Consider the following 12784-nt stretch of genomic DNA (forward strand, 5'->3'; position numbering starts at 1 on the left):
ATCCAGCTTTAACAGTGGTGTCTTTTGGTACTTCTTAGGTTGTTTCAAGAGCATTATTAGAATTTTAAAGTGGATGGGAGCCAGGAAAATAGCAGAGATGCACAAGTATTTGTAAAAATTTTGCTTTATAAGTTTAAACACACACACACACATGTATAATATTGCTCAGGGGTTCAGAGGAAAATAATGTGCTGCTTTGTCCTGAGGCTATCCGAAATGGATTTGCTATGAAGTTGTCATGTGGATATGAAGTTCCACAGACTTCTTTGAACTTCTTCAGGAAATGCAGCTTTCATTAATGGCCATTCATTTCCTCTACACATAGAGGAGAGAGATGGTAAACTGATGTATTAGATTGGTAGCCATTAATGAGATCCTCTCCAGTCTTGCAAGTTAGGGTTCTGACTTCTGATATACCTCTGGTCAAAAAGTGAAATAACTTTGGGTAGGGAAAAACTTATAAAAATTTGACTGGGGATACTATTTGCCTGAAAAGCAGCACTGCACATCTGAAGCCTCTGCTCAGGACTGTTTTTGTTTAAAGTTCGTTTTTTTTTATGCAACTAAAAAGCTGCGGGTGGAGAAGTGAGTAGAGTGAGGATTTATTTTATGGTTAGCTGTGTTTTATAAGTCAAATGTTAAACGATAAGCTCTGGACTTGCCACATGGCTGTCTGAAAATGGCGGCAGCTTTCAGGTACAAGCCGCCATTTTCTTTTGAGCAGTACTGACATTGTGCTTAGTCAGCTGTGAGCCTCCTTGGTGGATGGCAAGTGCTCAAAGCTATTGTACTTATTTGTAATAGAAAGAATGGGATAGGCATAACTGAGCACAGTTAGATATCATTCCCTTAAAAAGTGGGGAATTGGCTGCAGCGTACATATGTTAAGGCCTACTCAGGCTCAAAAAGGAGATTGTCAATAGCATGAAGTGACCACTTAAAAGTTCAAACGTGCCACAAAGCTTAACCTTACCCAACAATTTCATCAGAATTTCAATCATAACAATGCTAAGACTAATTGTATTCCTTGCTCCTTTTCCCTTCAAGTCACAGGAGAAAAGAAGAAAAAAAGCTAACTGACAATGCAACACTGTATGGCCTAATGCTGCTGCTGCTTTGTGTGGAAGGGGCCAGAGGGAAAACTGTTGCATCTGTTGAAACAAAAATGCATTCAATACCCCAGCTTCTGTTTGCCATGTGTAACTTGTATGGATTGCAGTTCAGCTGTGCAATGTCTTTTGAAGTAGTGCAGGTTTTGACTGTTTAGTTGGAAAGTGTGCATTATGCTGAATCAAGGTAAAACAATAACTGAAAGCTCGCAATAAGCTGTAGGTTTCCAGAAACAAAAATGTGGTGTTGAGAAGGTATTTTCCTCTTTTCTTAATGAAAACACAGGTACAGTGAGTCTTGGTTTTCAGGCTTGTATGGTACTATCATTCAAACATAATCTAAGTTGTCCAGAATTGCAGAATATTTTAGGAAGGATAAGGAAGCAGTCTCAGCTGCTGTTTGTAAAATATTTAATAGTGTAAGTAAGAGCAAACTGTGTAGGTATATATTCTGTTATATGCACCTGCCAGCTTCTCAAACTTCATTGTGCTGCAAGTAAGTGTTAAACACAACAAGTGTTTTGGAAGAAAGAAAATGGGATAAAACAACATGACTGAATATTTAATAACTTAAGCTGTGTAGAACATTTGCACAGATTGACCTTGCTTTTCCTCTTTCATTTTGTTACAGAGCTGTGAGTGTAATAACAAAACTTCACACAGCAAAAAATGAAAAGAAAATAAAAATAAAAATTCTTTATATTGTTATGGTTTGTCAGCCTGATTCTTCTTTGTTTTGAATATCATGATTCTTTCCTACGGTTTGGTAGAACATGACATTCCCTTTGAGGGTGAGAAAAAATCAGACTGGCCACCTTGGAGCTGTATATTCCAGTGGTCAGGCTCCAGCACTGACAGGACTGTTGAAAATTTTCACTCCCAGTGCACAGGAATCTAAGACTCATAGTTCTGCAGGGAAAATGGAAAGCGTCCACCCAGCTGGGATCTCTGAGGTGACACACTGACTCCCTTGCTTTGTGGCTTGTTGCTAAAACATTCTCTAAAGCTGATGGTTGTTGGCTCACCAGGACTTTAAGGACAAGGTCTGAGTTGCCAGTCAAAAATCCTGATATATTTTTTTGACTGATGGATTTTCCTTTTTTATGAGGACCCCAACCAAGTGTATCTCTGCCATATTTTTGTGTGGAAAATAATGGCTTATTGAGGTTACCATGTGGCTGGAACTTAGGGATCCTGGTCTTCCAGTCATCTTAATTTGGGTTAAAACAAAAGTTGAATTTAAAGGAGAATAACCCTTCCTTACATGAACTATAGGATTTTCTTACTCTTTTAGAGTATGTTACAGTGCAAGACAACATTAAGAACTTTACAGTCAAAAGGTTTTCTGTTTCTTAGTGATCCGTCAGTTAAATGTGATACTTATTGGAGTAAGTATGCTAGGATTTGGTTTTGCAATTTTTCTTTACAATAGTAGCTTGTTTTGCATTGTTACTTTTCACTACTAAAGAACTAAGACTATTCATCTTTTGTTGCCTTAATTAAGCAGCTATTCTAATGATTCCTTAGATTGCATTTTTTAAGCCTCACATGAAGAAAGGGAAAAAAAAAAAGAGCTTTTAATTTGACTAGCTACTTTTCATATATGTTAACATTTAATTAGAAAATAGAATACACTATTTAAAATACAGACTTCATCAAAAAATTTGTGCATACATGTATGAGGCAAGGGCTTCCTCTCAGTAGAAGGTTCTCCTGACCAAGTCTGGTCTCTTCACACCCCTTTCTTGCACACGTTTTTCTATCCTATTTTGTACTGATTAGTGATTGATCAGTTCTGAAAGCCTGTCAAGCTTACCTGCTTTTTTTAATGCATTCAGATCATGAACTGACTGGCGTTTGAGATCTTAAACTGATTTCACGTTTGCAGTAAAACTACAGAAGCTGCTGTATATTCATGAGAATGATGGGAGAGTGCTCAGTATTCATCCCCCTTTGTTTCTTCAAAAAAATAAACTCTAAAGGATAGGTCAAAACTCAGTTGATGTATTTTCAGTTCAGTTAAACTGTACTTACACATTCTAACCATCTTCCCCAAGTGGTCACACCAACGTTAAGTGTCTGATTCTGCTAAAACTCACATCTTAGAGTGTGTTGTTGTTCATTGTTTTAGTGCATAACCTGTACTAAAAACCCACTGCTTATTTGCTCTCTGCATTAGTCTGGTGTTATTTTAATTTATTGAGCCCCTAAAATTTACTGTTAGGTTGTAGTTAGTAATTCTTTAATCTTCCTCCTAATCATTGGCTCCCTAGTTTGCAGTTAAACTGCAAGAGGGATAATGATCAACTAAGACAAGAGGTGGAAACACCTTTTAGAGGATCTACAAATCACTGATAGGAAGGCAGAACAGAGGAAGGTTTTATCAAGGAAAATTTAGGCTAGCCTTGACATACCCACTAATACAACAGCCCCTAAATTATTTGCCTATACATTGAGAAGATAATACAATAATAAAAGGCAATACTATGTTCCTAAATGTAGAAGTAGTAGATGTGATTCTTTTACAATATTCAGAAAAATGGAGCTTTTACTTCATAACCAGTAAAACCTTTACTTCATAACCAGGGAAAGGACTCTGAGTTGGGATCCAGCTGGTTTTGAGATTAAAACAGAATGCAGAAACTGTTAGTCAACAACATAGAACCCTGAGGACAAAAAAGTGTGCATGTATGGTTTTACATGTATGTCTATATATAAATAAAAATATATATATGTATGTATAAGAGATTTTCTTTCCTGAGCGGCTTTCTTGACTTTCTTGAAAGCGGAACACCACTTCCTCAGTTTTACAGAGAATGCAGTTATGATGAAAAAGTAAAACCATTCAATGTGTAACAGATAGCATGGGGATACTAAAAATGTTTGAGACCAAATTGCTTTGTTCTGCCATTTTTACTGAGGCACTAGACCCAAGACATACCTAGATGGTGCAGCCTGTTGTGCCTGACTTCCACATTTTAGCACAGCAGAGAACCAACCTGCATGGCTACAATGACATACATTAACATTGTTAGGATGCGTAACATTAATGTAGTTAGCGCAATCTCACGTGAAATAGTCCACGTTATGAAGAGGCTAAAATGAAAGTACCAAAATCAGAACAAAGAGTTGACTAATTCCAAGGTGGTAGTAAACATCTCTGACATTCACAGTTAGATACAGTCCCAGTTCTGCCTGACTCGCACTGACTTGAGGGAAGACTTGGCAATTGTCAGCGTAAGCAGACATGGAGCATGAACCATTACTCTTTACCATGCAGAAACATCTTAACACAGACATTAATAAATTAATCCTTGCTGCTCAAAGTAAAATGTCATAGAGATACTACAAAAGTAGTTACAGATTATGAGCACTGGTCTACTGGAGTACAGCTGTCTCTTTTCCAAGGGATTCTTTCATGTACCATTCATCTCAGTGAGTGAAGCACATATATAGTGTGAAATGCTCATTTGCACTTGGGGATGAATGGAGTTCATTACTTAAAAGAGAGGTCTTGAGCATGTTCTTGATGAAGGTGGCAGAGGGGTCCGGTGTTAGGCGTACATGGTGAGCTGCAGCCACTGGAAGGAGAGTTAAAAGTAAAGGAATTAAAGATCAGGCAGGACTTAGTGGGGAGCTAGGGGCAAAGAAGGGGAGATGAAGTGGGGAAGGCAATTCCCCCTGTGTGCCTTTTTCATGACTTGAAATGTGCTGCATGTCAATGAGCAAGGAACAGCTTTAGATGTACTAACTTTCCCTAGGTTCACTGCTTCTTCAAGTCTGTGGTGCTCTTCCTTACGCCCTTCTCACACTAACTTGTATGTACAAATAGTGTCCATACTCTTCTACATTGCATCTCTGTGCCCCTCCCTCCTCTAGACCTCAAATTTGCTGTCTCTGGACAAGAGGATGTCTGTGTTACTATCAGGGCTGATTGCTGAATGGGAATTACAACTAAATCTGTACATTCTGTGGGAAGGGGAGAGGGAAAGCAAAGGAGCAGCTGCCTAACTAACAGCTGTGCTCCTGCAGCAGCTGAACTTTGTGTAGTGAAGACTGTGATGTGAGTCATCTTGCATCTCTTTGCTGTGTGTAGGCACATCCTGTGCTGAGGGACTGACAACATGACAACATTTGAGACTTAAGCCCCTTCTCAGACACCCTGATAAGTGCAGCCTCTTGGGCAAGGCGATGTACAACTTGAACACGTGAGCCAGTGCTGGGACTAAATTTAAGATTGTGCCACTACTACTGAAATGCTATAAGCTCTGTAGCTGGAAGGCAGCTACTTGCTAACATTTAGTAGGAAGCATATTGGCAGTGGAGATTTTTGTCTAAGGCTTTTCTCCTATTCCTCTTTTGCTTGCAAAAAATGATTTAAGTCTTCTGTATGAGATTTTAAAACGGTAGGGAACTATGCTGCCCCCCATTTATCAGCTAATGCCTCTAAAATAAAGTGTGTCTAATTTAAACTGCCTCATAAAAATCACTCAAAGTCTCTTTGAAACACTTTAAAATGATCTAAAAGTCCACAGCTGTGCCCTACAGCACCACCTGGAGTCTTACACAGCAGCTACTGCTGGCAGATCATGGGTACAGGTGTTTTCTGGGTAAAATCAATAGCAAAAATTTGAGGAGGCTTTGTGGACTCTTACTGACTTGGATGACAATTTCAGTCCAACTTGCATAGCCTCCCTTAAGGATCTGTACGGTGAATAATACAACTAAAATTTAGTATTGTGATATGTTAGAAATACTGGCATAAAGCAGTTTACCTCCAGCACATTGAGCTTAATGATTCCATCTCCATCTTTATCAAAGGCATGGAATGCCCCTAGAGCAATGGAAGAAAAATATATAGAATAGATTAAATTATTGTGCAAAGCATAAAGAAGATCCCACATAGCAAACTAAATCGTATTACTGCTGTGTTATACAAACTTCTGCAGATATTTACTTACTTGGTCAGCAAGTGTTTCTGCTATGCTTTTCCTTAGCTTATACAAGGAGAAATGTAATGGCTTGTTATCTTTTGCATGTAGGATGACTGTCATAGTTTTGATTCCCCAAGCACATATCTTAAATTATTAAAACTATTTGTAGGTAATAGTGGTTTAAATAAAGTTTGCTTTGAGTATGACTGCATTTTGAGGATGGAGGAGGGAACAACACAGTAAAATGGAGTCAGCCACTCACTGAACATAGCATCCAGTCGCACAAAGCAGCAGATGAAGCTGTCAAAATCGATGTTCATGTTCTTGTCGGCGTAGCGCATTGTAATGATGTCGTAGAGCTGGTTGTTCAGCCGAAATCCTGCAGAGGAGCAGAAATGGGGCACAGCTGGGCCACGGCTGAGGGGAAGCGCTGATGCCAGTCAGTCCCAAATAAAAGGTTTAGCCATAAGTGCTTCTCAGGGCCAGGCTGGGCTCAAGCTAGAGGAGACTATTGCAGCCACAAAATAAAAAAAGTAAAGCTACAAGGGGCTGCCCTGTGTTGAGCTGCCTTACGTAACATTTTGACATTACTATTTGAGAGTTCCGGTAGCATATACATTATCTCATGCTGTAAATAGAAAGAGGGGAAGTGTACACTGAAGGATTTACAACTTAAGTTAGCCTGGTGAGAGTGAAGCAACAAAAACTGGGGGACGGAAATGTAAGAGGAAGTTGCTATGGAAATACAATTGCACAATGGTCAAAAAATAGATAAGGTTGTAACTCCTCATCTTGGTATTACTGAATTGTGGCACTGACTGCTGCAATTTGTAGCCTGGCTACTTAAAGGATATTTCATGATTTGAGTACTGTTGGTTGATAGCTAAATACAAGATCATGTGTAGTCTATACGCTGCGAGGCTGAGACAAATTTTATAGTGAAATGTGTTCTTAGTTCTAAAGTGAAGTCAGGAGGTATTTATATATATATTTATTTTAGTTATATTTTATATAAATATAAAATTACTTACATTATACATGTATATATACATTACATTAATAAGCTTCCTGGTGAGAATAGAAACATGGAAAATAAAAATGACCTATGTTTCTACTGTAGCAAGAGTTCAAATCCAGATGTAGTTTTGTCCTTGGCAAAGAACTGAATCACTGATGTTTTATAAAGTACATGCAGCCATCAATTTCTGTTCCTTGAAGAACTGGTAACTGATGTATCAAGATACCAGTGAAGAAGTGTCACTGAAATCATCCCATTTATGTTTATAATGATCATCCCATTTATGTTTATAATGAAACTCCAGATTTTTCTGAATAAAGAAGTCATCTCACCCCTCTAGAGAAAAAGCTGTTGATAAAGATATTTATTTGCTGGGGGAAGCCTGCTGCTCAGAGAAAAAAAGCATGTCAATGTGAGACAAGAAGCAAAAAATGTTGGAAATCTCTCTGCAGGATGAGTTTCATTAGCTGTAACTTCTACAAAAATACTTTTGTGCTGCACATGTATGAGAGGAGACTGAGTCCAGGTGCTTAGTTGCAAAGAAACATGAACTGAAATCAAGAAATGTCCATCCAAATGCGTCTAAGACAAGCTTGGACATCAACCTGCTCTGTCTCGGTTTTCTGTACAATTGGGATGAAAATTTTCCACTGTTCTTTGATTATTACTTACACAAAAATAAAGAATCCACAGCTTAAGTGAGAGCATGTGTGTAGCTTAGGTGGGAGACTGAGTCATCACAGATGCATCTGTCAACAGCTGGATGTAGCTGGGCTCCCTGTTGCACCTTTTGTGTGCTGCTAGGGCAGTTGCACAAACATTGTGCTGTGTAATCAAACACTGCACTCAATAAAAGGGTAAAACAGCGCAAGCGTGAATGCTAATTTGGTACTTGACATTTGATGATTTGTGAGACTGAGATAGTCGTGTATTTTTCACTGAAACGTGAAGCTGGTGAAATGTACAAGACTTGCAGTTTGGATATTTTGAGAACCTCTGCTGGGGAAAAAAAGGATTTTTAAAATTTCTCTAGGGTCCTCTTTAAAAGGCTGCACTGTGTTCCTGTTTTCAGCCTGTGATACAACAACCGAAATAAGGTTTCTTTGACTGTTGAGCAGTGTACACTGGGAGAAGTACCTGCATCCTTGACTGCATTGCGCATCTCATAGCTGTTAATGGTTCCCGAATGATCTGTGTCATAACGCTTGAAAATTTTCTGGAAAAAGAAAAAAATAAATACACAGCAAAAATAAAAAGCTTGTTTTTGTTGTTGTTGTTGTTTTGTTGTTTTTGTTTGTTTGTTTTGTTTTTGTTTTTTGTTGAACATACCCACTGATGTGGGTGCTACCCTCATGCACTTGAAGGTTTTGCCATTTGCCTCATGTTTTTGCAGCTGCTGCTGCTAAGCAGTCCTCTAATTACCAACATATAAATTTGTGTCCTGAGAAACAAAACACTCTCCTCTAGAGACCCTCCTTGCTTGAGTTTATGCTGTTAATCCTCTCTCTTGATTGCCCTAATTAAGTTATTTGCAATGCCTGATTCTATTTCCTATCGTCCTCCTCCACCTTGTGTCTCTCTGCTACACTCTTGGGCTGAAATCTTTATAGGAAAGCTGGAGCCTCAGAAGTTTTCTTAGGCTGAGAGTAAGATGAAGAAATACATTAATTTCCTCCTTAAGAGCTAATTTTCATTTTTTTGAGCATTTTTTTTCATTGGTGTGGTGGTGGTGTATGTGGAGGAATCTGGTTTTCCTACACAAGCTTTTATACTACAGAAGTTCTGAAGAACATCGCTGTGAATACCAGCAATACCTGCCAGCTTTTAATCTTGTCCCAGAGATGTCGAAATTCATCAAAGTTTATCTTCCCTGAGCCATCTGTCTGTGATGCAAGCATTCAGGTAACAACAACAATAAACAACAGCATTTTAAAGGGAAAATTAACAAAGTCTGCAGCTCGTGGTGAGAGGGGATGAATGTGAAATCTAGTTCAGAATTTCCTCAGCATCGAGAGCTGATTGGACAGAGCAGCAAAGTATTTGTGAACACTTCAGTTATCATGAATTGCATGTTGTTTCAGCATTGTGAGGCAGTATTTCCTTGAGTAGAAGCAAACCTCTAAAACAGGAAAGAGGCTTGTTCCTGGAGCTGTTATAAAGTACCTAAGAGCAAGATATTTTATGGGGCTCTTTCAAATGCCTATGCTGGTAAAGTTTTTTCAGTATTCTTTTATGGTATCTGAGCTTTATCCTAGAGTGAAGCCTTTCTGCCTTGCTAGAACAAATTGAAGATCAAGCAAAATGTTGAATTTGCCAAAATGTGTTTAGCCTCCAACTAATATGGCTCTAGGTTGTATTTATAATTTGGTCTGATTTGGTTTGGACGTGCTTAAGTTCTCTCAAAACCCTACATTATGTCAAATAGGAAAACTGAGTGATGTGTTGGAGGTAACCCTATGTGGCATCTTGTAGTGTGCTTTATTGTACTTACTCTGAGACACTTTCCATATGCTTTGCATACTAAGTATACAGTGCAATATGTAATGCATTTAAAAACTTAAAGGTAAGAGAGAAATACACTAAGCCTGTTGGCAAGAACAGCAGTTATGTTGAGATGGGTTAAAGGAAAGTTGTTATACTGAATTACTTATTCAGTAGTTCTGTATTTTGGGATAGTTTTGTTACTCTAGTGTTAAGAAGACTGCAGTTAAGATGTGCCACGCTGGGAATGCTGTGTTATCTGAACCTGGACTATGATGTACTGTTCTGTTTTCCAGTTTACTAAGTTGCATTTGATTCAGAAACAATCTGTTGCATGTGGTGGGGGAAAGTAAAACTCAGATGGACTAGTGTGGTATCAAGCAATCCTCTATCACTGGCAAAGGATACATCCATTAAAGCAATCATGCTGCGGCAGGATTCCAGTTCAAATCCTTCTGTCTTTAGGTCCTTATCTGAAATAAATAATCCCAGATAAAAACAAATCATGCAAATCAGCAAGTCCTTCTTCCTCTTAGGTGGGACTCTAAGTGGAAACCAAACCTGCTTGCTTCATTCAGCAAGAAATGAGTGAGAAAGAAATCTGAAAAGGCCCCGAGTAACATTACAGTTTGTGAATGACAGATGAAGTTTGATAATCAGGGAAGAAGGTCTACCTCTCCACTAGAAATCTTTTTTTAAGGCCATCTGCAGACTGCTAGAAATGCTATATTATCCTGTGTGGTGCTTCCAATAAACTTTTGTTCATTACTGCATTATCAGTACTTGATCAGTCATAGATAGCATCTGTATTAAGACGTTGCTAAGTCTCAGATGCAGATTACATTTAAGTGAAACTAGGAAACTTGTGAATTTGAAACCATAAAGAATTTTGAGAATGCAACTCAGAGGTGGAGGGGTACATAATATCACAGATTTCTTTATCTAGGGTTACTGAAAAACACGTTAAAAACTCACGTTTTTTTACCACATTATTTAGGACATTCCTGAGTTCTTCAGCATTGATCTCCATGTCCTGGTAGGAAATGGGGGAAGAATACCATTAATTGCAACATTCCTTATTACAAAAATCACTTTATGGGTGGATATGCTAAAAGTATGAAGTCTCTGGTCACTTTTAGGTGTGGTGTATGCTTCAAAATAGAGAGCATTCCAGGTTTGTATAAGCAGCAGTCCAAATCTTTGAGGCTGCAGCTACATTTTCAGTACAAAGCAGGTCTGAGTTACTGTGCAGCGTTTATTAAACTACAACTAGAAGAACAACCAGTAACTTCAAGCCACTGTGAGCCAAGCAGCAAAATATGCTCTTGATTTATGCAGCTTTTTGATCTGTTTTGACTTCTGTAGCTAAGTGTATACTGGACAGCATTGTATTTATAACTTCACATGCTATGCAAAATTGCTGGAAAAATCCTGAAGAGCCTCATGCAGTAGTGATAGAAATAAAAGCCTGAAATTAAATAAGGCTCCCTTGTACACAATTAGAATAATGTTAGATGTACATATGGAGATAGCTGTATGCTTAATTCAATTTTGATTTGCTTTTGCTTAGCTTTACATCTCAAAAGAAATGTAGATACATTTTAAAATGTCTTGAATCTGTGAAGTTGTTTTAGTTTCTGTTGTGGCTAGGCTGCTCTGAAGGCAGAGGTAGGAATTGGTAGCATACTCACATCTCCTGCAATCTGTTGGAAAATATTCCTGAATTGTTTTTCCTCTTCATTCTCTTCACGAGCTTTTGCTGAATGACGCTGACGAGATAAAAGCAAAGCAAATATACAACCTTAGCCCAGCAGGAAAATGAAGGGATCTAGGAGCTGGATGTCTCACTCCCCCTCAAGCAAACAAGCCTCTAAGTGATGCTGGAACTGCTCAGAGGAACAGGTCTCCCTCCTGGTCCTTTCCCCTTTCTTTTGTTAAATGTACTCCTTGGCAAGACTGCTGCATTGTTAGCTTCATCTCATTGCTCTCATTTCTCTTGAAATAAGCCTAAATGTTTACTTTCACTGATGGATGTTTATTTTCTAATTTTCGTTTTGAAACATTGCAAAGCAGAAATTTGGAGCAGAAGAGGAAAATGTTCCATGGCTGCCATGTAGCCTATGAATTGTCCAGAGGGACTCAGGGGCTTGAGAGCACTTTGTAACATGGAGGACCCTTTCTAGAGACACATCACATGCAATAATTTCACACTCATTGTTTCCCTTTTTCTCAGACACATGCAAAATCTAGGCCTGAAATCTGAGATGTACACTCTCAAGTGTACTGGAAACAGAACTATCTATATGCTTTTCCCTGCAATATTACCTTGTGCATAGCAAAATTAAGTTCTTGGCTTAGTCCTTGTTTTCCCGTGTCTGAACACAAAGGCAAGTTAAGATTGGTTCCCACTTTGCAAACAGACGTGCAAGCGATGCCTCCAAAAACCACAAGCTTGGGTGCAGGATATGATGTTGCATCTCAGGCCTCTCACCCATTTTCTGGAAGCAGAAATTCTGACTTCACTGTCCCAATTTTCTCCTCTCTGGTCATGAGAGGAAAGAGTGACCAGGGGTCACCTCGGGTTACTCAGCCTATTGTTCTCTGGCTAATGAGGACTGGTATAGGGCTATGTAACTTGTAATGGGAAGAAGTTGTGATCACTGCCAGGAGCTCTTGAAGCCCCTCGAGTGCTATTTGCATGTGTGTCCTATATTAAGTGGGTACTGGTTTGGGGGGCTGAGCAGCAGTGGATTGAACTATGCTGTTTGCAGGGAAGAGGTCTTTTTCAGCCAGGATGCCTGTATGAGAGAACAACCAGGAGCTGTTTTCAATATTATATTACTATAATGTTAGTGTAGGCACCAAATAACTGAAGGGATAGTCTCTGCTCATGCTCATTAGATCCACCTAAAACACATGTAAGTTACGCTGAGATTTGAGGAAATGCTGTTGGGTATCTAAAGACACTTCTTTGCTCAGTTCCCATGCTTTCCACAGCCACTCCTTCATGTTAGCCAGACCAAGCTCCCCAGCCTTGCCAGTTACTGCAGAAACCTTTTTCTCATCTCTGTGGGTTTTGTCACCATCTTTGCCAGCATCTTCATCTGTTGTCAGCTCCTTATTGCTGTTTGCTCTGTCAGAAACAAAGATGATAGGCTAGAAGAGGGAAGACAGCAAAAGAGAAGTGGAAATTACACAAGAAACAGTAGTAGGGAAAGTAGTTGGAGACACCCATTTTGTGG

General features: G+C 38.9%; 1 protein-coding gene across 2 annotated transcripts in view; it reads right to left on the bottom strand.

The window, feature by feature from the left end:
• Window positions 1–1650: 1650 nt before the first annotated feature.
• Window positions 1651–12784, bottom strand: part of CAPN3 (calpain 3) — a 30366-nt gene continuing 19232 nt past the window's right edge. For both annotated transcript variants that reach the window (XM_084287793.1, XM_084287792.1), the window contains 9 exons: window positions 12597–12698; window positions 11234–11311; window positions 10518–10575; window positions 9951–10015; window positions 8876–8944; window positions 8199–8277; window positions 6306–6422; window positions 5885–5943; window positions 1651–4690 (listed from right to left, as the gene is read on the bottom strand). In XM_084287793.1, the coding sequence (XP_084143919.1) occupies window positions 4664–4690; window positions 5885–5943; window positions 6306–6422; window positions 8199–8277; window positions 8876–8944; window positions 9951–10015; window positions 10518–10575; window positions 11234–11311; window positions 12597–12698 (654 nt within the window). In that variant the 3' untranslated portion in view covers window positions 1651–4663. The remainder of the gene's footprint in view (window positions 4691–5884; window positions 5944–6305; window positions 6423–8198; window positions 8278–8875; window positions 8945–9950; window positions 10016–10517; window positions 10576–11233; window positions 11312–12596; window positions 12699–12784) is intronic.

The sequence above is a fragment of the Netta rufina genome, assembly GCF_964035555.1.
Source record: "Netta rufina genome assembly, chromosome: 5".
Taxonomy (NCBI): Eukaryota; Metazoa; Chordata; class Aves; order Anseriformes; family Anatidae; genus Netta; species Netta rufina.